The 24,196-nt window shown below is 46.2% G+C and overlaps 2 protein-coding genes and 1 non-coding gene across 3 annotated transcripts in view; all 3 read right to left on the bottom strand.

The window, feature by feature from the left end:
* Nucleotides 1-22,863, bottom strand: part of NCMAP (non-compact myelin associated protein) — a 146,343-nt gene extending 123,480 nt beyond the window's left edge. Inside the window, exon 1 of the mRNA XM_069479560.1 lies at nt 22,854-22,863. The gene's annotated coding sequence lies outside the window, so the exon portion shown is untranslated. The remainder of the gene's footprint in view (nt 1-22,853) is intronic.
* NIPAL3 (NIPA like domain containing 3) overlaps nt 1-24,196 on the bottom strand; it is a 47,671-nt gene that overhangs the window by 4,149 nt on the left and 19,326 nt on the right. The window contains exons 4-11 of the mRNA XM_069479553.1: nt 23,147-23,318; nt 19,193-19,252; nt 14,915-15,060; nt 12,466-12,562; nt 9,755-9,890; nt 7,787-7,875; nt 6,192-6,255; nt 4,082-4,176 (exon numbers count right to left, since the gene is read on the bottom strand). Coding sequence (XP_069335654.1) covers nt 4,082-4,176; nt 6,192-6,255; nt 7,787-7,875; nt 9,755-9,890; nt 12,466-12,562; nt 14,915-15,060; nt 19,193-19,252; nt 23,147-23,318 — 859 coding nt within the window. The remainder of the gene's footprint in view (nt 1-4,081; nt 4,177-6,191; nt 6,256-7,786; nt 7,876-9,754; nt 9,891-12,465; nt 12,563-14,914; nt 15,061-19,192; nt 19,253-23,146; nt 23,319-24,196) is intronic.
* On the bottom strand, nt 1,898-2,004 carry LOC138391013 (U6 spliceosomal RNA). The gene has a single exon (XR_011234657.1). It is a non-coding gene; the product is annotated as a U6 spliceosomal RNA (small nuclear RNA).

Below are 24,196 nucleotides of genomic sequence, written 5' to 3'. Positions count from 1 at the left end.
CTAAAAGAAACCCATTTTCCCCAAATCATTACGTGGTAAGGGGGCCAAGAAGGCTGCATTCTCCCTCTATCCCACCACAGTACGCAGGAGCTAATCGTGTGCACTGTCGACTTCCTGAATGCTTTAGATTTAAAAGAGAACCATCCATAAATATATATTAGAAATATTACAGTTGCTAAGCAACAAGGGATGACTCTTCAGGAAGTATGCACACAGACAGCCACTGTTGAGAGGAACCCTCAGCCGGCCTCCAATGAGGTGGGAATGCCTGTTTGGGCCCAGGTGAAATGGAACTGGCGCTGTGCTTTGAACGTGGTAGATGCCAACACGTCACTGCTGAATTAAATCAGGATCTGGGCAACTTCATTACACCAGTGGGGAAAGAGGGTAATTTTTGCGTCATGGACATCTGAAGGTGACAGAAGCATCATGGTGCCCAGAGGGAGAGTTTTGACCTTGAACATTAACATCCCTGGCCCACATATAGGGTAAGGTGCGATTTTGCTTATAACATCTAGGCACACTGACATTGGATTCCTACTTACATTTGACAGCAAAGACTTTAATCTTTAATTTCTTTGCCGTTATCCTGCAATTCCCCCAGTGAGGGCAACAGGGTGGGGAGACCTGGTTACTTTTGAGGCCAGCTCTTTTCTTGCCAGGGAATTAAAACCTTTCAAATTCTCCTGTCCCCAGGCTGAGTCATAAGAAATTGAATGCAGAGTGTCTTCATGAAACTGTGATGATGATAACAGCTGACATCTGACTACTTAATGTGCCCTGGGCATGGGGCTAAGCACTTTAGTGATAGTAATAACATCTAATGGCTAACGTGTACTGCTTAGTTGGTGGCAGACACTGTTCTAAAGTTTATCTTATTTGATCCTCAGAATGACTAATAAGGATAATGAGGCAGCTGGAGGTTTAAGCAACGTGCCTGAGATCACACGGGTAGCAAGTGGCAGTGCCAGCGTTTACACTCAGTGGGTTTAAACTGGGAAGTCCACACTTAACCGAATGCTGTGTGGCCTCCGTATACATCTGCAGTTAATCCCGAAACAATCCTACGACAGAGATGAACTACTATCCTCATTCTCTAGGTAAGAAAATAGAGATTCAGAGAGGTGAAGTAACTTGCCTAAGGTTACACAGCGAACAAGAGACAGAGGTGGGATCTGACACCAGAGCCTGTGCTCTTACTTATCCACTCTGCAAACGGCCTGGGAAGACCTGGGCTGTGGAAGGCCTTTGCCTTTCCATTGCACAAGACTTAGCTGCTGGTCCTTTGAAGAATACAGTTTAAGAGTCTGTGGTGTGGATTTGGGGGCAGGGGGAAGCTCAGGGGGTGCCTTTGTCTCAGGGAAGAGAGCTGGCTTACCAGGCGTGGCTTAGGTTTTGGATTTTGTCGATGCCCTCCAGCCAAAGACCATAGGAATATACCTACGGTCTAACAATTTGGGTTTACTGAGTCACTGCAATGCGAGAGATGTACACCATGAGTCAGAGGGTATTAGAAAGCACTTATGGGGTTTCGGTTTGGGTTTGGGTTGGGTGATTTTGGGGAGGGTTCAAGGAAGTGAGGCTTTGCTTTGGATTAGATGCTGTCAGGAAGCAGGGATAATTCTGTAATTGGGGATCTTAATAATTCTTATCTATAAGACGAGGAGATCAAGGCTAAAAATGTGACTGGTAAAGTGGCAGTGGTCTCTCATATCAGCCAAGGTACGAGGGGGACGGTTGACATTTTTTGTGGCTTAGACAATGTTCATGTTTTATCTATGTTGAGACATGGTAACAGTGGTCCTGTTTGTGTCCTGATCCTTCACAGTCACAGAGTGGCCTTGTCTGCTGCTGATGTTCTGTGCAATTGTTGTTTTTTTTTTGTTTGTTTGTTTTTTTTAAATTTTAACGCTTCACGAATTTGCGTGTCATCCTTGCGCAGGGGCCATGCTAATCTTCTCTGTATCGTTCCAATTTTAGTATATGTGCTGCCGAAGCGAGCACTCTGTGCAATTGTTTACATCCCACAGGAGAAGGCCAAGGCCCAGCTGTGAGTGTCAGGCCAGCTCCTGGAGGCCAGGGGTTGTCTTTTCTCTCTCATTTTTAAGAAGTCTTTCAGGTGTTTGAATTACTTAAAGCCTCTGCAAATTGGGAGACATAGAGAATTTTGGAATTTGAATACTTCTTGAATAGCAGCTACTGGTCTATTGTGAAGATACAGTCCAGGTAGACAAAAGACAGGGTCCTGACGCTGACTGACCAGGACAGCCAAGTGGCTGTTTAAACTGAGACTGCCCAGCAGTTTTATTCTGCATGTTCTACCTGCCACCAAACAAGGGTTTGAAATTTTCCAAATTTTTTAAAGCAAAAGCGAAGTGAAACCAAGTATAACCAGGCATCTACCATGTCCCAGGCACCGTGCAAGGGGCCTTTACACATACAATCCCACTACCCCAGAAGGAGGAATCCCAATTTACAAGTCAGGATGGGAGGCCTTGGGAGGTCACACAGCAGGTAGGTGGCAGAGCTGGGATCTGAATCCAGGTCATCTAAATCCCCAGCCCAGGTTCCGCATGGTACAGAACGCGTTTACTCTCAAGCTACCGCAGTGGGACAGGGTCTCCTTTCAACATCTGGCTTCCCACTGGTCTAAAGGTACAAAGAGAAAGCTGAGAGCCACAACCCCAAAACAGACCACAGAATGTTGATGTCTAAGATTACCTTAGGTTACCTTCTATTTTGCACCCAGAAGATACATGTGTATATATGTGTATACAAATATTTATATAGATATATACACATACATAGTTTATAAATGCACAAACACACATATACATACACATACTTGCACACACAGAGTCGACACCTCACCTATCTGGAATTCAGCTATCCAGCGCCCTCATCTATCCGGAACACAGCCGAGAAACAAGGAAGTAAGCAAAAAAGGCATCTGAGCAGCCAGATTAGATGTTTAAAAAGTCCATGCACTAAAGCTCATGCACTTAACAGAGGAGAAACCTTAGGTCCCCAACTCAGAGCTCATTCATTTTGATTTTATACATTAATTTGAACAAGTTGGGCTCAATAAGACTGACGTGGAGTTGCTATGCTCAGGCAGGCTGGTAACAGCAAGAGTGACAGACAACAGCTCAATAGCAAGAGATGAGGAAATAATATAAAAGTAGACACATAAACCCTGGGGCCATTTAATGTGGGAGCACCTCGGTCATCCCTGAGAACACCCCCGCATCACCGTGTGACAGCACAAAAACTGCTCTTGGTTAGCAGTACTCTACGCCATCGACGCATTTATATTTTCTTCATTGAATCGTGTTCATGAAGGATGGGAGATTACATTTTGGAGAAGGTGCTATCTTATATTTTTAAGATAAAAATTAATTTTGAGTTACCATGTGAAAGGCAATGGTCACTGGCAACCTACAGAATTTAGGTCAGCAAATCTAAGTGTGGCTCGTCCAATGTCTTAACTTTTTTATTCTGCATCCCTGGAGGCCAGACAAGCATGCTGTAGTTCTCCACAGGCCCCACTACTCCCTACTGCACAGTATTTGGCTGATTCACATGTTTATGTTACTTTCAGGCTTAAAGGCACTTGAGTTTGTGCTTCTCAGTATGAACCCTTAGCTCCCTGGGAAATTAGGCTTTCCAGAACAATCCTCTTCCTTGTGGAATCCAGGGAGTGAGGTTTATAGTGTTTGAATTTCATTCATCCTATTTTCCTTCCCCTCTCTGATCATTCCGTTCCGACTGGATGAATGGATTTTTCCATTGGCAGGCATGAAGCCTGGTGCCGCGGGTCATAATTAGACCCAGTGTGAGTCAGGATTTCCTTTAGGAGGTCCCGAAATAGACATGGGAACTGGCAAGATGTGCCCTAAACCAGCTGAGGAGCCTCAGTCGTTGCCTCCTCTATTGCACAAGATTCAAAACACAAACAAAAAAAAAAGACGGTGAGAGCACAGTCACACCCAACAGCACAGCAGCTGGTTGTCTTTTTAAACAGGAAGTGGCTGTCATTCTATACGGACAGTCAGTCGGACCCATGGGGTCTTAACGTTACCTGGCATGGCATCCATGGAGATATAGGGCTCAAATGGAATGGCCTTCTTCCTGTTACGCGTGATTAAGAAGACGCCCAAGAATGCAATGAGGCACCTGAGGAATGAGATAAGGGAGGAAGAGAAATAAGGCCAGGAGCGAGGTCGGTCAGGGGGGGAGACTTTCAATCCCAGCTGATGAGAAAAGGTAAAAGAAGGCTTGAGGACTGCTGGGCCTGGAGCAGCAGGAGCAGACGCTAGCTGAGTAATCACAGCTTGAGCAGCCCCAAGCCCTACACGCGCCATAAAATGTAATCAGAATAAATTAGACTCTCCTGGACAAAACTCTCATGGTTCTTGGCTTCCTCTCAGCTGCTATTCTCAGAACCTTGCCTTGAAAAGTGGTTTAAAAAAATTTTTTAATGGCCTAAATTCAATCAGTACAAAAGTACAGAAAGTGAAAATTGGGCCAGGTGTGGTGGCTCATGCCCGTAATTCCAGCACTTTGGGAAGCTGAGGCAGGAGGATCACTTAAGGCCAGGAGTTTGAGACCAGCCTGGGCAACAGAGCAAGACCCCATTTTTAGAAAAAAATAAAAAAATTTAGCTGGGTGTGAGCTGAGACAGGGGCTCACCTGAGCCCAGGAATTCAAGGTTAAAGTGAGCTATGATCGGGCCCACTGCACTCCAGCCTGGGCAACAGAGTGAGACCCTGTCTCAAAAAAGAAAAAAAAAAAAACTCCATAAATTAAAAATTAGTAAAAATTGGAAAGTCCCTTTACTCCCTGGTTCTACTCACCCAGGTAGGTATATATTCTTCCAGTTTTTTCTTTTCCCTATAGCTTATATAAACAAGCATATGTTCTCAAAGTTGAGGGATAATTTTCGTGCAGTAAAAGGCACAAGCCCTAAATATATAGCTGGATGAATTTTAGTTATGGAATCACCACCCAGGTCAAGAGAGAAAATATTGCCATGCCCCCCAGAAAGTTTCCTGTGCCCCTTCCCAATTCATGCCAACCTTCCCCAGAGGTAACCACTACTCTGGCTTCTCTCCCCACAGATTAGATTTGTCTGTTCTTGAATTCATGTAAGTTAAATCATACAGTATTTACTCTTTTAGGTCTGGTTTCTTTCATTTGATAACACGTTTTTAAGATTCATCTACTTTATTGCATGCATTAGTTCATTATTTTTAATTACTATGCAGAATCCATTATTTGAATATACTACAACTTTTTTAACCCTCCTGTTGATTGACATTTGGTTGTTTCCAACTTGGGCACATTATGAATAAAGCTACTATAAATACTCATGTCTGTGTCATTTTGTTGACTAATGTACTCACTTCTTTTGGGTGAAAATCTGGAAGTGGAATTGTGGGTCACAGAGTAAGCCATGCTTTAAAAAAGTTTGTGACTTTTTTCATTGATGTGTTCTAGACACGGTTCTGTGTCAGCACCTATAGGCTGGCCTCGAGTTTCCAAAATGGCAGCGTACCATGTTATTACCTGAATTTACCATGATTTTCTTTTAACCCATGTTCTACTGCTGGGCATTTCTGTTGCTTCCAATTATTTGCTTATACAGCTAATTTAAAAATTAATAAATAGCCTCATATATCTGGCTTTGTTTCCTCATTGAAGTTAAGTATTCTTCCAAAATAAATGATTAGAAATGGAATGTTGCATCTAAATGTATGCTCATTTTTGGTTTTTATTTTATTGGTGTTGCCAAATTGTCTTCCCGCATTACAGTACTGCTCAAGTGTGGTGGCGAACTGGCCTCATCCTCCTGCCAATATGGAATACTGTCAGGTTTTGCAAAATGATGGTACCTCGAGTAGCTTCCGTATGCATTTCTTAGATATGAGGTGAGGTTGAGAGTCTTTTCATGTATCAAAATGTGATATCTTAGAAATGCCACGGAGATTAAAGCCAAAAAGAGAAGAAAGGGGAAGGAGATAAAGCCCTTTGGGGAGCAAACTGCTCACCTCCGGGGACACAGCTCCAAAGCCCGGCAGCTTCCCTGACTCTAAAGCACTGAGCAGCTGCAGCAGTAACAGGGAGAGGGAGGCCACCTGCCTGGAATTCTACCTGCCATGCCCTGGGACCAGCCAGCGGACGGAACTCACCCCAGTGCAAACATGCAGATGTGCAGCACGTCCTCCCCGATGAAGTCCAGGTAAAATATTGCGCCTGCAGCGGCAAATAATAAAAAATACCCGTGAGCTGCTTTCAAATCGCCCACTTGCCAGTCTGTCTAGGATTTGGCTACGCTTTCTTCCCCGCAGGAAACCAAAATGATCACAGAGTATTATGACTATGCCTGGCAAAATATTAGAAGAAAGGAATAAAAGCCATTTGGGGGAACAGGTTGTCTTCTTTTTTCCCCTCTTGGGCCTCAGCGATCTCCATCTTTTGATTATTTTTAAAACTTTTATTTTGAGATAATATTAGACTCACAGAAATAGTCCAGAGTCCCCACGTACCCTTCTTCCAGCTTCCCCCAATCATATCATATAACTGCAGTGCATGATCAAAGCCAGGAAAATGACAAGAAAACACTGCCACTAACTAAAGCGCAGACGGCATTTAGCAGTGTTTGCACACTCCTTTCCCATCTTTCTTAAGATGGATAAACAAGGCTCTGTGCTTATGCCGTTAGAGCTCTCTAACCTCACGTGGCCAGCAGGTGCCAAGCCTGCGGTCTACTCCTCTGGCATGGGAGTGGCATGGGCTGGCCCTGCCCTGAGCCAGCCTCTGTCTGGAGTCATTTCACCTCCACGGCTCTGGTGCTGTCTCCCTGAGCTCCTGATTCCCTGCCGTGAATTCTGTTTCTGACTCCACTACGGTGTTTGCTATTTCTTCTAACCCTGGCTGGCATGCACTCCTCCTGGCCAAGGTTCTTGACCGTGACAGAGCTTAGCTTCTGGCTGTTCTGGGTCAGTGCCCCAAGGCCGTGGGTACCACTCACAGCGCAGGCCCTGGAGGGCTGTGACCTGCTTGCTCCCACCTCTGTGAATGGGAACTGGGCCCTGCTTGTCTAAAGAGTATACAGAGTATGTGGCTTTACTGCTAGGCCTTCTTCAAAGATAAGCCCTTGGATCTTAACGGACTTTTTACTCTGAAGATTTTAGTCCTCATAAAAAACAAACAAACAAACAACAAACTCTTTGATATGCCTGCAGCCTCTGAAGCCACCTCAGGAAGAAAATAAAAATTTAGGGGTAGAATAGAAGAACAGGAGAACAATAACGTTTGCTTTCTGAGCATCTGTGATGTTACAGATGCTTCACATACTCATGATCTCTAGAAATCACGCAGAAGAGATGTGCGGTCACTTGGCCAGTGGCAGTTGTGGAGCTGGCAGGTGATGGCAAACGTTGTTAAAGAGCACACGGTATGGAGTACGACACATTCTGATTGTATATATTGCAATTCTAGGAGGTGAGTGTTATTACTTCCATTTTATAAATGTGATACTGAGGCTCAGAGAGGTTAAGTGATGTTCCCAAGGCCACACAGCTGCTGTGTGTCTGTGTGGGGTTGCAAACCCAGCCTCTCTGGCTCTAAATCCTACACATTCTCCAAGAAACCATGTGTAACTCCGACGAGCAGAACAAGAGAGCAGACTCGGCCTACAGACAGGGCAGAGCCCCCTCCTTCCACCCTGGGATAATGCCCTGCTAGGGTAGAAGATAGAGATCCAGCAGTTGGCCACCCTTACCTGCTGTGATAGCGATGGTTGTAGACAGAATGTAGCCCACGCTGGCAATCAGAGAAGAGTCATACATCTGTGAGGCTTGACTTAAAAACCTTCAACACAAAAGCACTCAAGTCAGTGGGCTGTGGGGATGGCGGGAAGGCTAAGGCTTAAGCTGATGGCAGTAGGGTTTGGTGTGAAATACGAAGATAGTGCAGGAAGGAATATTCCTTGGGTTTATAAAAATGCCATCCTCGTGTTCCAGGGCACCACATGTCCCTGGTCTGGGGTCCACGCTTGGCTCCCTTCTTCCCCCAGACACAGCCTGAGGTCCATCCCATTTCCCAAGTGGACCATGTCCTTCCTGGTCTCACACCTTTGACCCCATGGTTCTCGTCACCCGAAATGCTCTTCTCCTCACCCCTGTCCCCACCCCACTAAAAAGAGCCATTCCTGGGTCTCTTATACACCCCCCGCCCAAGAAACTCTTGTAGCACTTTTCATTCCATCTGGCGTTGTAATTGTTCTTTTAGACAAATTTTTTTACTTTGAAAATAATGTGATCATTGCAATAAATATAGGAAAAAGAGAGAAAATTGGAGTCATTCCCATTATCTCCATCTATGATAAACAGTACCCCCACCTGGAATATATTCTTTGTCCTTTCTCTGCATAGTATTTTAGTTATTATCTCATGGTTGCTAATATCATACATACTCACCACTCAATTATAACAGTCCGTTTACTGGCTGACTCCCCACCCCCGGTGACGAGTGCCTTGCGGGCAATGACTACCCTCATCGTGTCTGTGTACTGAGGCCCTCTGCACTGTGCTGACGGCCAATGACAAGCTCCCTGGGAGGCCAGCAGGGGCAGTTGAGTCATCTCTGTAGCCCCTGGAGTGCTCAGCACGGAGTCCTGCACTGGGAGGGGCTCCCTGGTGAGGACTAGAACTGTGGTAATAGGACTAGAAATAGTAATAGTAAGGACAATAACCACAGAGGCAGCTCCTGTTTACCAGACACTGTCCTAGGCATGTTCTCCAAAGGGCTTTATGCGACTCTCTTAGGTGGGGACGACTGCTGCTCTCATTTGCAGACGAAGAATCTGAGTCTCGGAGAAGCTGAGTGGGAGGCACAGAGTGGTGAGGGTGTGGCCAGGGGACGGATCTCAGCTCTGCCGCTTGCTGGCCTCTTGCCCTCTCTTTGCTTCAGGTCCTCATATGTAAAATGAGGATATCATCACCTGCCTCAAAGGGGTATTTGCAAGGACCAAATGAGTTGGTTCCAGAAATTACAGAGAATAGAGTTGCTCACACTAAGCACCAGTTAGTAGCAGCTACTCTTGTGGTCCCTGGAGGCCACGTGGCCGGTGGATCGTGAGCCCAGGCCTGAGTGGGAGCCTCACACACCACTGAGTCCTGCACACCCACGTGTGCTTGTCACCTGCAGTGTTCCTGCAGCGCCTCCTTCCTCCCAGGCCCTCTGCCGGGCACCGGCCTCACACAGGAACAAGACACAGGCTGCGCCCTCACTGCTCTGCTTAGAGACAGGAGGGAGCTCCTTGTCCTTCTACGTGGGAAGATCTGGGAGAAATAACTTGAGGATAAGAAATGACAATTTTTATTTTCCACCCAGTGGACAAGTAGGTGCCTCCTAGGGATGGCAAAGCTTCTGAGGTCCCTGAGATGGACGCCTGTGTTGGAGAAGATGGGAAGTGAGTCTGCCTCTGACCACGCATTTCTCACTTTCTGAGGAAGAGGGTAAAAAGCCACACCCACCCCTGGCTTCCTTGGTCAAGGTCAAGCAGCACAGACCTCCTCCATGTGAAGACTCGGCCAATTAGTAACTCTTCTCTCTCCACGCTGGATGTCAAACCCTGGTGATCTGAGTTCCTGCCTTCCCTACAGCTCCACAAACAAATGTAATCAGGCCCCTAAGATGGAAGGGACCCAAATGGCAAGGCCTAGCAAGACAAGAATTTGCAACTCACGCGGCTTGGTAGACGGCAGTTGCCACCATGCACACGAACATCACGTAGAAGATGGGGTAGTCGAGCTGCAGGTTCCCTTGAATGGACAAGACAAGCATCCCGGCCACAGCCTTGACCGTCACCACTGTCATGGAGCCTGTGGATGGTGAACAAGGGTGTGTGGGAGCCTCAGGGAAACACAGGGAGTTAGACCCTGAAAGTCAGTTTGTAGCCCCAGAAGATGTGGTTTGAGAAAGGAGGGAGGGAACACGGGTAGAGCCAAGACACTGATTTACACGGTGCAAAGGCATCATTTGTGTTGGTCTCTTGTGTGTCCCCCTCCATGGACTGCCCACCACCTGTGCGGATACACCAAAGCAGGTGTTTCCAAATGTCGCTGCTAAACTCTGCCAAGCATGGTTCAGTTCTCTGAACCCCAGAGTGCCCAGCACTGCGCCTGGAACATGGGAGGCCAAAAGGATGTCTGAATGGATAAAGGAACTTCTTTTGAGTGTCAGCTGTGTTAACAGCTCAGGAGGTGGGGGTTTTTTTTGTTTGTTTGTTTGTTTTGAGACAAAGTCTCACTCTGTTGCCTGGGCTAGAGCGCTGTGGCATCAGCCTAGCTCACAGCAACCTCAAGCTCCTGGGCTCAAGCAATCCTCCTGCCTCATCCTCCCGAGTAGCTGGGACTATAGGCATGCGCCACCGTGCCCGGCTAATTTTTTCTATATATATTTTTAGCTGTCCATATAATTTCTTTCTATTTTTAGTAGAGACAGGGTCTCGGTCTTGCTCAGGCTGGTCTCGAATTCCAGAGGTCAAACAATCCACCCGGCTCAGCCTCCCAGAGTGCTAGGATGACAGGCGTGAGGCACCGCGCCTGGCCAGTCACTCGTATTTTTAAAAATATTTCTTTAGATCAGAGTTCTCCAGTGTTTTGGTATGTACACCGCCATATGTATGCACATACATTTCCAATATGTGTATTTACTTAACATTATAGTCATGTAACATTGTACTTACATGGTATGTACATTATAAAACTTGTACAGGAAATATAATTTAAAAGGTACAGAAAAAAATCATAGAAGTTGTAATATTGTCTTCCTACACATCCAGTGGGCCCTCTTGTTCACCTCATCACGGAGACCATTGCTTTACTCGGTGGTACAGAAATGACTGTCAGATCCCCCTGCCAGACAGGAGTTAAAAGAAACCACCCCCAAGAATGACACAAAGGAAGCCCCTTGTCCCAGCGGGACTGCTCTGCTTCCCTGCTCCTGTCAGCCTGTTTATTTAGCTTCGTCCTGCCCACAGCCCGTCACCCACAGTGGCTTTGGGCCCACTGCCTATTAGGCTACGGTTTCCAAACATCAGCAACGTTTAAAAGCAGCACTTGTCATCGGGGCGTCCTTGTTAGTGAGAAGGAGATGGGCCAACTGCCTCAGAACCTTCTGTCCTTCCGACTCACAAGGAGAGGACGTTTCAGGACTGTATCTTTCCAATCCACTTGGAACACAAAGTCACCAAGGAAGGGAGGACTAATTGATGCTAAATGTGAATGGACCCCAAAAACATTACGCTCAGTGACAGAAGCCAGTCACCAAAGGCCACACAGTAAGGTCCCATTTATACAAGAAAGGCAAATCCAGAGAGACAGAAGGTGGATTAGTGGTTGCCTGGGGCTGGGACGAGGGGACACGGGGAGTGACTGTTCAGGGGCACAGGGTTTCTCTGGAGTGACAAAAATGTTCTAAAATTAGATGATGGTTGCACAACTCTATGAATATACTAAAAAACACTGAATTGTATATTTATTTTTTTTTGAACTGTATACTTTAAACAGGTGAACTTCATGGTATGTAAATCATATCTCAATAGAGCTGTTTAAAAAAAAAACCAAATTACTGCAACCCTGTCTCAGTGACAGATACCTGCGTGGCTTACGGCCAGTCGCTGTGGGGGGCTGGCCGCGGGAGGGACAGAAGAGAAACACACATAGCGGGCACTTGCGCGCATCTCCTGTGGATGTTCTGAGTTGTCCCTTTTTAGGGAAGAGGCTGGTGTGGCTTACAGAGGGGGCCACCAGCCCGAGGCTGGGTCTGGAGGAGCAGCGTGGCAGGAGGCTCCACCAGCCCTGACCCCAGCCCGCTCCTCCTCCTCTGTCCGCTTCTCCTTTCTCAGGAAGGACAGGGTTCTCGCAGCTCTACTTAGTGTACCAAATCAGGTGCAGTTACAGCCTTGCCACAACCTGAGTCAGGAGCCCTCTCCCCCATAGCACCTGTCCTTCTAAAAGGAAATTAAAGAAAAAAAGCACCAAATCTAGTTTTGCCTTTGACTCCAGAATTCATTCCTGACGTCACACAGGTTTTGCGTGGACCCCTTCAGGGCTCAACGGCCAGCACGTGCTCCACTTCTGCCTTCTCTGAAATGACCTGTCAGCTCAGCTCGCTCTGCTTCGCTCTTCCTTACTGCCCAAACTCACATCATCTGTGAACGTGGCTACGTGTTCACTGCCATACTCTCGCTTTAGAATGGAGGCTCCCTGAGGACAGGGGTTTGTCTCTGGCCAGCACGAACCCAGCCCCCTGCAGCCGCAACGGAGATGGAACCACCTGAGCTGGCCTCCAGAAGCTTCTGTACCGGGGGCTGCAGCTCTGCAAACAGAACCCACGTTTCCTCTTGGTGCTGCGTGGCGGTGGCAAAACTCCATCCCCCAGGCCCCCACTTACCGAGTAACGCCACCAAGAGAAGAATGACGACGATGTTGTTGGCATTCTTCTCCTTGTAGAAGTACAGCAGCAAACAGAACAGGATGATCTCCACAAGCTGTGGGAAGCAGCAGGCGGGAGGTCAGGGGGGGACCACAGGGACAGGCCAGCCTGGGAGACCCTGGTGGACCAGCCTGGAGTTTAGGCTGCTGATCCCATCAAAGTCACAGGCACTCAGAGTCGAAAGGGAGGTGAAACACCCAGCATTTCCCAAGTACTGACAGATATTCGGTGGACAAGGGAAACATTGAGTGAATCTCTCTGATCCCTGCATAATACTGAGGAGGAATTCCCCATTCACCGCAGGCTAAAGCTCTGAGGGTGACGTGCCGACCTCCTGTCCACGTGTCTTGGATGGCCAAGATTCATCAGGCCGAATGGTCTCTTCCCACTCCACTGCTCCATGGCTATCCCCATTAAAACTGGGGGTCAAAGAGGGAGACGCTGGTTCACAGCTTTTTGGTTAAGAATCCAAGTACACACTCCCCTTGCCCCCAACCAAGCCTCCGACGTGTGAGGCTTAGCAGGGCAGACAGAGGAAGGCAGCGGAGTCAGGAAGACCTGGGTTTGAAGCTGGATCTGCCTCTAAACGAGCTGTGTGACCTTGGGCAAGTCACTTAACCTCTCTAAACCTTAGTTACCTCCTCTGTGAAATAGGGATGATAATTCTTACTTTACAGGGCCATGATCATAGCTTACATCTAGTGAACTCTCATTGCATACCAGATACGAGTCTAAGCATTTTGTCTACACTAGACTCACTAAATCTGCACAATAACTCTATGAAGTAGGTACTACCACAGCCCCAAGCTAGTAAACGGCAGGGCAGGATTTGAACCTGGACAGTCCGGCTCCCAAGGCCCTGCATTTCCCCCTAGGCTACACGGTCTGAAGACACGAGGCCCCATGCCTGGTGTTTAGAAGGTGGTTTATCAGCAGAAACTTACTATTTATTAGACATCAGCAAGTCTGAGTTTGAGAAGCTTCCCCCCTTTGCATCAACAATTTGTCCTTTCTAACCCTTCAAAGCCCAGACATTTGGCAATAACTTTCCCAAGAAGGAAAGTCAGCCCTGGCACCCACTGCAACAAAAGCAGGAAACTCTAATAGCATAGCCCGGTTTGCCTATCTCGAACCCCTACTGAAGTTTATTTAGTGTAAAAACCCATGCAGAAACATTAATGAGTATTTTGAAAATCTAAAAAAATTTCTTCTAATTAGAGACTGTAAAACACAGCTGTTATCATTTCCATGTTTCTTCCTTGTCTTTGTTCCAGTGAATGCGTACTTGTCTAGTTGTCACCACAGTGGATGCACGATTTTGTATTGGGCCGTTTTTAGTTACCATAAACAATCTTCATGTTTTATGAAGTTGTCATAATTATCTTTAATTGCTGTGGAATACTCCACCGAGCAGATGTGGAGTCACTCGTCAACATTCCCAACCACCGTGCAGGCACCAGGGGCCCAGTGTTTCCGCCATTCTTCACGATGGTCCCTCACGGTTCCCAGATGGAAGGGAGCAGCGCGTGGTGTCATGCCGGGAGGTGGCTGCGCCTATGTGGGAGCCTCCCGACACACCGTGAGTTCTGTGAGCATGTCTCATTTATTTTTCATATCCACGGTGTCTGGCACATAGCAAACAATAAATATTTATTGAATTTGCTTTGGCCAAATCTCTCTAGTGGACAGCATTGCCTCACAGTCAACTTTATAGAGATGTTGAGAGAATCTGAGATGATATATTTTAATATAAAAATGTGTTTAGCACAGTGCAGGGAACAAGAAAATACCAGCAGCTTCCTAAGTAAGATACCTTAGATGCCGCCCTTGATCAGTTTACTTGCAGACCTAAGATGGGATATAACTGGGACAGAGGACCGAGAGCTCTGGCTGGGAGGTTAGGAGGCAAAGTTTCCAGTGTCTCCCGGGTTTCTATCAGCTTCTACCAGCTGTGTGATACTGGGAGAAAAAATAAAATAGCATTCTTAAATTGTTTAAAATTTTAACTTTTTTTCCCCCACTGTGAAAGTTTTAAATGGTCGCTGTAGAAATTTTGGATAATACAGAAAGATGAAGAGAAAATAAAAAGTGAGTCATAAATTTGTCTCCCAGAGACAACCACTGATGGAGTTTCTGTTTTTTCATCCCGTCCTTCATAGACACATTAGATGTACATATCTATACATACCTCTAAAAAATAAAGTTGGTATCATACTATATATGATTTTAGACATTACTCAGGACATAAGTAAAATAAACATTTTCCCACGAACTACAAGCACCGGTGCTGATAATATATGCCACAATTCATGGGAATCCCCTACTGCGGGGTATTCTGGTTTCTGGGGCTCGATTACCTACCCCCACCCCAGCCATCTCCAGTGGAAGGACTGGAGGCTTCTCTTACCGTGTACAAGAGGAAAGGCCAGCTCACAAGGTGCCTGGTGACGTTCTCGCCCGTCATCTTCTCGTGACTGTTGGGTGCAAATGTCACCAGCAGGTAGGTACCCACGACAGCCAAACCACAGCCAACAAAGGATAAGACATAGCGCCCTGCAGGGAGGAGACACTGTCACAGGACTCACCACATGGGTGGCCAGGTGCAGTATGCACTCTCCGCAATGGAAGAATAGGCTTCCTGTGCAACATACTATGACCTGTTAACTGTTTGCATTTTGGGTTTTCCTTTACTTTAACACACTGACTGCCACACTAGAAAAAATTTTTTTCCTTGGGGCCACGGTGTTTTATTATGAAAACAGAATAAACCTTTGAAAACAAAATGATCCTTACTAATGTAATGAAAAATTTGTTATTTTTAATTGTTTTCTGAGTTATATGCAACTTGAAAAATAGTTCTTGAGGCTCCCAAGGTGAAGAGACGTGTGAGTTATACATGCTTCACAAGGCCCCGGGCTCAAAACTAGTATGAGTTAAATACAACTCACATGGCAGTCAATGTGTTGAAAAATAAATTTTCTTCCTTAATGTTATGTTTTTTTAAAAAAAAATTTAACATTTAAGAAAAGCCTTAATGAAGTATAACATGCATACAAGAAGTTACTTGATGAATTCTCACCCAGTGAACACACTCATGAAACCAGCTCCCAGATCAAGAAAGAAAACATTAGGTCAGGCATGGTGGCTCACATCTGTAATCCCAGCATTTTGGGAGGCTAAGGTGTGAAGATCACTTGAGGCCAGGAGTTTGAGACTGGCCTGGGCAACATAGTGAGACCTCGTCTCTACATAAAATCAAAAAATTTGCTGGGTGTGGTGGCGCATGCCTGTAGTCCCAGCTACTCAGGATGCTGAGACGAGAGGATCACTTGAACCCAGGAGTTTGAGGTTGCAGTGAGCTATGATTGTGCTACTGTACTCTACCCTGGGCAACAGAGTGAGACTCTGTCTCAAAAAAAAAAAAGAAAAAGAAAACAGGAAGAGAACATTACCAGGACCCCAAAATTCCTCACTTGTGTTCCCTTTCAATCACTAGACTTCACCCCCAGGGTAACACTATCTTGACTTCAAACATCATTGATAGTTTCACCTGGTTTTATACCTTATATAAATGGAATCATACTGTACAATCTCTTATGTCTATGTTCAGCCAATATTATGTTTGTGAGATTCATCTGTGTTGTGGCGTATAGTGGCTGTTCATTCATCCTCACTGTGTACAGTGGTCCATCATGTGACCACAACACAATTTATCCATTCCATTATTGATAGGCATTCAAGGAGTCTCCTGGCTTGGGTTATATGGGTTGCTATGAACATCCTTGTACATGTCATTTGGGAAACACATGTATGAATTTGCTGGGTATAAAACAAGGAGTAGGATTCATGGGTCATAGGATATGTGGATGCTTAGTTTGGTAGTTACTGTCAAATGGTTTTCCAAGTGGTTGTACCAATTTACACTCCCACCAGTAGAGTATGAGCATTCTGGTTGCATTCTGTCAACACTTATATTTTGTCTTTTTCGTTTAAGCCATGCTAGTATGCATTGTGATTTTAACATGCATTTTACAGCTAGAATTACTTTAGGGGAAAACTAAATAATACAAAACACCTAAAGCAAACCCTCAGAGCCTAACATGGACCTTTTAAAAATTACCTCATTCTTTCCCAAATGGCTATTTAACCTACTTCCAAGGGAACTATTTAAATACTGTCAATATTCTACTCCATAGACCTGTCAGAGACTGTTGGTGGTCCAGCAGGCATGCTCCTGGGTGAATGACAAGAGCCTCCTGCCTCTTCCCTGGGCTCCAGCCACGCTCCAATTGAACCCTGTGGGGTTAGTGACAAGCCTCTTGAGGTCCAGCCCAGCCCTAGGCAAGCTGAAAAGGGCTGAGAGTTCTGAGCTGCACATATGATGATCACAAGCCTCCGGGTTTTTCTGGGATAGAACTAATTTTACCTATTTCATCCAACTGTCTCCAGAAAACATAATACCATATTAAATTTCTTTTATTTTTATTCTCAGTACAAGGCCCTGTAAATATAAGAGAAGCTCAAAAAATGGTCGTTCAATTATTCAATGAATGAATGAACCATGATTAAACTCAACAGACTAAGTCTGTTGTCTTATGTTTTCTTCAGGCAGGGATGGGTCTTAATTATCTCTATACCTGTGGAGTCCAGCACAGATCTAGCACCGAGTGAATGTTTGCTGAATTTAATGGAACTGTAGCCAGGGCAGCCATGTACAGCTGTGCAGGTTACTCACTGCACAAAGGCAAATGGCTGAAGAGGTGAGAAGGGCTAAAATCCTCCAGCCCATGCTGTGCTCACCAAGGCCTGTGCCTACAAAGTTACAGATATCCAGAGGGGCCATCTTTCTCCAGTTCACAAAGGGCACTGCCTGGAGTAGCATGGCTCTTATCCCAGGACTTCCCAAAGTGCCTCTGGAAGGGATGCAAATCTCTACACTCATCTCAGAACCAGCCCAGGGTGTCCCTCACCCCCTCCCTGCCCCATCATCAGGACTACTGCTAATCAGTCTAAGGCTTTTGGTCCTCTTGGCAGTAGCTCCAAAGCCTCCAGTTCTGCCTTTTCTCAGAGTAAGATTCTTTTTTCTTTTGGCCTCCCGACCCCACCCTGATCTTATTCCACACCAATGACTCAGAACAGTGGTTCCCAAACCTGGCTGTGTATCCACAACATCCTGGGAGTTTCCTCCCACTGAAATCCCGTTTTAAAATTTTTCAGACACAAAAAAGTTGAAAGAGTTGCACACTGAGCACCGATAGTCTCATCACCTAGATTCTAAATTGACATTTTATTATACTTGTGTTATCACACATCTATCCATGTCTCCATCCCTCTATCCATTCATTAATCCTTCTTATTTTTTGGGTGCATTTCAAAGCACATTGTAGGCATCAGTATAAACTTTACCCTGGCGAGCTTTATAAGAGTGCCAATGCCTGAGCCCAGCCCAGATCTCGGTATCTCTCAGGACAGAGGCTGGGCCCACCATCACGTCACTCCTCAACTCCTTGGCATGGCTCACAAGGTCCTACATCATCCAGTCCTCTGTAACCCCAACCTCTTTCTTTCTTTACCCACCACCCTCCAGCTACACTGGCCTTACTGACACTGGACACGTTAAGCTCACTCCTGCCTCAGGACCTCTGCACCTGCTGCCCCCTCTATGTGGAACACTCTGCCCACATACCTGGGCATGGCAGTCTCCTTAGTCTCCTGGGTCTAGGCTGAAAAATCACCTTTTCAGAGAGTCTCACCCTGACTAGTCTAGGAGAAGTGTCCTCACCTCCTCAAGCCCCAGTAAAACATTCTATTTTCCCTGAAGCGCTCATTGCAACCTAACATTATTTTTTTACTGAGTTTTTAACTTGTTTATTGTATCCCAACACACACACACACAAACACACGGCTGTAATCTCCGTGACAGCAGAAGCCCCATCTGTCCTAGGCTGTGTCCTTGGCACCTACAATACAGCATGGCACTTAGCAGGTGTTTTGGGGGGAACACTTCTCCACTCCTCGGATTTCCATGTGGCAGGACCTCCATTCGGGTGGCACTTCTGCCTCTTCCCCCATTGGTCCACATTTCTCAATTGGGCAGAGCTAATCTATCAAAAAAGATTTTAAACATGGGAGCTTTGCTCTTTCTTCTTCCTTCTCTGCCCCAAACTATGTGAGGCAATGATTCTGGGCAAGTGTCTCTACTCTGTAAACCCGAGTGTTTCTGTGGGGGACCTGCCCAAGGTCTAACCGGGAGCTGGGGCGTTCTGGGGGAGAGTGAGCAAGGTCACTTGGCTGCACACCCGAGCTGCACGCCTAGCCCACCTTTGCGAGTGACAAAACACAGCGTCTGATCTCCCGTGTCTGACTCCCGTTGCTTTAGAACTTGCCAGGGAAAGACAGTGCCTTTCACGGGGCCTCCTAAAATCTCAATAATAGGTGCTTGGCATTGACTGACCAGAATGAACACGAGGCTGTTTTTAAAAGTCTCACAGATGATTCTGATGTGTCGCCAGGCTTGGGAAGCACTGATTTAAACACTCGGCTCTGGGAGCCCGATGAGGGTGGAATACAGAACCACAGAGGGGAGCAGGAGGCAGATGATCCCTAAATTGGGCTGAGCTGGTTTCATAATGAACAAAAAGCATAAGTGTAAAATTAAGGACAGGGCTCAAATCACCGAACTTACTCAGAAACTCTTTAGGCTTCCATTTTTCTTTGATGAATATGATTCCTATGATGGAGCTCGCTGAAAAACAAAGCACAGGGAGAAGAGAATGAGGCTGCTGTCCCTTACGGGGCGTCCCGTTGCCCGTGCTCTCTGGGCTGGCTCATCTGCACTGGAGCTTGGTACTTCCCACCGTCTCACTCATGCTCCCAAGAGCTCAGCCCCTCGGATTCCTCTGCTCTTCCGCCTTGGACAGGGAGGCTCCTCTCTGAGCACTGCACGGTGAGTACCTGCTGTGCAACAGGAGATCTGCACGAGTTATTTCTGGCACGTCCACCCTTGGAGGTGGGTACTAACATTATTCCTATCTGACAAATGGGGACGGTGAAGCTGAAAGAGGTGAAGGACTCCCTCGAGACCACGCGCCTGGTAGGGGAAGGCAAGTCTGAACCCAGGACTGCTGGAGGCCAGGGCTCCTGCTCTTTCCACTGCAACGCCTACCTGCGACGTTTCCCCTGGTTCTTTTCTCTCCCTGACTCTTCCACGTTCACAGATATACTCAAATGCCCTCGTGACTGCCCTAAAGGATAGGGTTGGCAGTCACTGTGAACAGACCTGGGTCACTATCCCAGTGCTGCCTCTTCCGCCTGCGGGTCCTTGGGTCAGTCACTTTAGCTGAGTCTCAGTTCTCTGGTCTGTGAACTAGTGTGTTGGATCCAGTTGGCACCAGTTTGCTGCTTGTTAAATATTCAGGAAATCATTGGTAGCTTGAAATTATTCAGTGGGAATAAATAACGTGTGCATCATGCAAATTGGCAAACACCACAAATCAGGTCTTCCTGCCCCTCTTTCCCACTTTTCCATCCCTTCTCTCCATCCCTCTCCTCCACCTCCTCTTCTTTTTCTTCTCCTTTGTGTGTGTGTTTCTCGCTGAGAGTCAGCTTACCAGCACACCACTGAAAATAACTACTTCTCTGAGTTATAGGGGCAATTCAGTAATATATGTAAGTCATTTGGCATGCAGTAAATGCTCAATAACTAAGTTATTATTAAAGTAGCTGGAACGGTGATAGACAAGTCATAGGTATCCAATAAATGATATTATCACTTTTAATATTATTTTTCACTGGGTGACTTCAGAAACTCTACAACCCCTTAATTTCTAGTGGCTGATATCTGAAGTCTCATCATTATAATTCAGCCTCTTATTTTTAAGAATTTGGTTATTTGATTCTTATAAAAATTCAGAGACTAATATTTAAATCACTAATCACCCAGATACTTATTCCTCATGGTGAATAAAGGTTCTGGGAATCCTTTGGCGATGCCAGCAAGGGGCAGAGCAGAGAGATGAGAGTATAAATCTAATCACCTGTAAGGGCTGGGCGGTAACATAAATGTAGAAGATGAGCCAGAAGCAAGACAACAGGGTGTTGAGCCTAAGAATACTGAGTTATAGAAATGCCCCCTGTTGTTTGAATTGGCCGGGCGAGGTGGCTCACGCCTGTAATCCTAGCACTCTGGGAGGCCGAGGCGGGCGGATCGTTTGAGCTCAGGAGTTCGAGACCAGCCTGAGCAAGAGCGAGACCCCATCTCTACTAAAAATAGAAAGAAATTATATGGACAGCTAAAAATATATATAGAAAAAATTAGCCGGGCATGGTGGTGCATGCCTGTAGTCCCAGCTACTCGGGAGGCTGAGACAGGAGGATTGCTTGAGCTCAGGAGTTTGAGGTTGCTGTGAGCTAGGCTGACGCCATGGCACTCACTCTAGCCTGGGCAACAGAGTGAGACTCTGTCTCAAAAAAAAAAAAAAAAAAAAAAAAGAAAAAAAAAAAAAAGAAAAAAAAAAAAAAAAGAAATGCCCCCTGTATTTCTGGAGACAAGATTTGATTTCAAAAGTCAAATAAGGCTTTGCCTTAAAGAAAAAATAAATGTGTTAGTTCAAAAGCTGCCTCGTCTCAGGAGGGTGTCTTGCTGGTCAGTAGAAGCTGCACTTCAAAGAAACAGCTATGAACTGGGCCTTTGGTTCTCATCTGTTTTGAAAGACAAGGCAGGCCTCCCTTAGAACCAAATGTTGCTAGAGCTGACAGGTAGACCCCCCAGAGATGAGAGCTAATCAGATAGATATGCTAATGCCCAAGCCGGGCCCAGATAGAACCATGCTGTTAAAATAATTAACATAAAGCACAGCCCATGTTGACTTCTGGGATCACCTCTGTCTCCAAAAACACAATCACCGGAGCCAAGATGTCTCTGTTTGTTGCTAAAGTAATAGCCTTATCATAAAACTTAGAAGTTTGCCCCAAGACAATTTTATAACTCATTGTTCCCCTAGAGTTAGTTAAAAGATCTGTAGTAGCCTTTTAGAATTTGACCCTAAAACAAACTACCTATTAGTATGCAAATCCCGTTGCCCTTGGCAACGGGGAGCCTGTATGTACCCTATAAGATACCTGTATAGAGTTTCAGTCAGGGAGACATTTTATGCAGATAAAATATTTCCATCCAGATACCCTCCTTTATCTATTTTCATAAACTTTTACTTTATAAACCATATCTTTGACTCTATATATCATTATTGCCATTACTTTATCTTTTATTTCTGTTTCCTACTATATTTTTCATCCTTTGCGATGACCCCTGCCTGAGAGACCTGATTGGAAAAAAAAACCTCTTTGCAGGGAGCATAGCTAACTCCCTGCAAACTGACATAGTCAACTTAGAGACCTGATGAGAACAAAGAGAAAAGGACCTCTTTGCGGGGAACATAACTAACTCCCCACAACAGGGAAAGGCTGAGACTATGGCAAACAACTAGCCTCAACTGAAGACATTCTAATTACATTTTTAAAAAATACAGTGTGGGAGAAAACACACCATGTCTGAGGACCTCATTTCCCTTGTAGGCTACCAGTTTACCAACCCTGGTGAGGAAAAAAGTAGGTCTTATGATAGGATCAGGGAAAGCAAATAGGGGTCTGCTCCTTTGTCAACTCCTGGTGATTGGCAGTGACTGCCTGAAGTGCTGAGAACCTGAGGCCCCATCTAGGCTGGCTAGGAAGGAATGCCGTGATTGATTAATGATGTCTGCCTTGAGCACTGGAGGGAGCAGTTACCATGCACAAGCCATCTCTGATATAGAAGAGGCCTTCACTCCAGATGGAATAAGACCTGAAATATGACTTTCTCCATTAAGAGCGTCTCAATAGAGCAGTGCTTGCCAGCAAAATGGAAGGAAGCATTTCAAAGCAAGTTCCTTGTCCTAGCTCCTACATACAAAGAGCTATTGTTCACTAATCTACTAACAACTTTTCTTTAAGAATGATTTCTTTTCTGATGCTATTTGCGATCTCATGAACATCAAAGCTCCTTTGTGTTTTAGTTGGTTCAAATGCTCCGAAGCACTGGTTCAGTGACCACAGAAATCATAGAAAAATGGCAGATGAGAAAGTTAATGATGTTTTTGAAATGGCTTCAGTGGATGTAAAAAATTAGAGACTAAGCTAAAGGTGCATTTCTTAGAGGTGCGGGGTATCCGAACTGTGGGAAAGCTTAGTTTGTCTAAGGTTTTACCTTCCTCCTGCAGTAGAAATAAAAAGCAATTCTGATAAAGTTTCTGAATCTTAAAACAAAGTCTGGAGCCAGACATCCTGGTTCATATCCCAGCCCTGTTACTCACTAGCTGTGCGATTTGGGGAAAGTAACTATATCACTTCATGCCTCAGTTTCCTTGCCTATAAAACAGGGATAGTAACAGTATTCCCTTTAAAAGGTGGCTGGGAGGATTAGCAGAATTAACATCTGTAAAGCACTGAGAACAGGGTCTGGTGTATATGAAGCCCTTTGTGTTAAGCTATTATTACCAAAGGAAAAGCTGGTTTGTTCAATGAGTGCCTTTGATCCTGGTGGTGACACTCTGGTCACACAGGTGGGTGAGCCCCAGGGAAGGGTGGGGTGGGGCCCTGGTCTTACCTATCACGGAGACTGCGCTGAGGGGCACGATCAGGGAGAGCGGAGCGAAGGCGTAGGAGGCGAACACCCCCAGCTCACCCAGCAGCATCAGGAACAGGCCCAGCCACCATGTCTTGGTCTTGAAATAGGCCCTGGGGTCCTTGGAGCCTGCCAGGCGGATGTGGCAATACTTCTGGAAATCCGAGAAAGAATGCAATTTGCCCAGATGTTTGGGGGAAAAAAATGCTATGATGTAGGCATCCTACATCTACCCCCCATATTTAAAAACAAATTGGGAAGACCTGTCAAGTTCTTCTGGAGTCCTTACTCTGAGAAGAGTAAAGCGGTAGGATTCTAAACACTAGATGGTTATCCCAGGACAGAAGTTCTCCAACTGGCTGGGAAGCCTTAAAATGTCCCTGGGAAGCTTTGAAAAAATACACGTCTGAGCCTCATCCTCAGATGCAGGCCCGGAAATGGGCATTCCTAACGCACAGCACAGGCAACGCACGGTCTCGGTGGGAACCACGGTCTAAGGATCCCACTTTGGCCTGGCCCTTGGGTTGACCTTCTCCGTGTTGGGATGCCCGCTCGGCTACACTCCCTTCTGCCAGCAGCACTTGCTGGACAGCCGCGTGGCTGTCAGCGGACCTTGCCCTCCCTGGGGTGGACACCGGGCTCAAGCATGGCCAATATTGGTTTTTTTTGGGAAATGTGAACTTGGAACATAGAAATCGAGGCAGTAACCAATGACGGCTAGAAAGTCACGTTGACTTAGGGGACCAAGTCTGCCATTTGGGGAGGACCGTGATGCGGGCAGCATAGAAGCAGGTAAACACGCAGAGATGCTGGTCTGCAGAGAGAAGAGAATGAACCAAACAGGTAGCTAAGAGACCTCGCCAGTCTCAGCAACTCGAGGAAACACTCCGTACACGTGTGGGAGTTCAGATGCACAAGGGACAGGTGGACAAGGCACACACGTGTGTCCACAGGGACAACAGTCTCACGCCTGCCCCCAGGAGGGAGAGCGGCTCACTGCAGGCAGCAGCTGGTGGGGTGAAGGCGGCCAGC

The sequence above is a fragment of the Eulemur rufifrons genome, chromosome 8, assembly GCF_041146395.1.
Source record: "Eulemur rufifrons isolate Redbay chromosome 8, OSU_ERuf_1, whole genome shotgun sequence".
NCBI lineage: Eukaryota > Metazoa > Chordata > Mammalia > Primates > Lemuridae > Eulemur > Eulemur rufifrons.
This window is presented reverse-complemented; position numbering and strand designations above follow the sequence as displayed.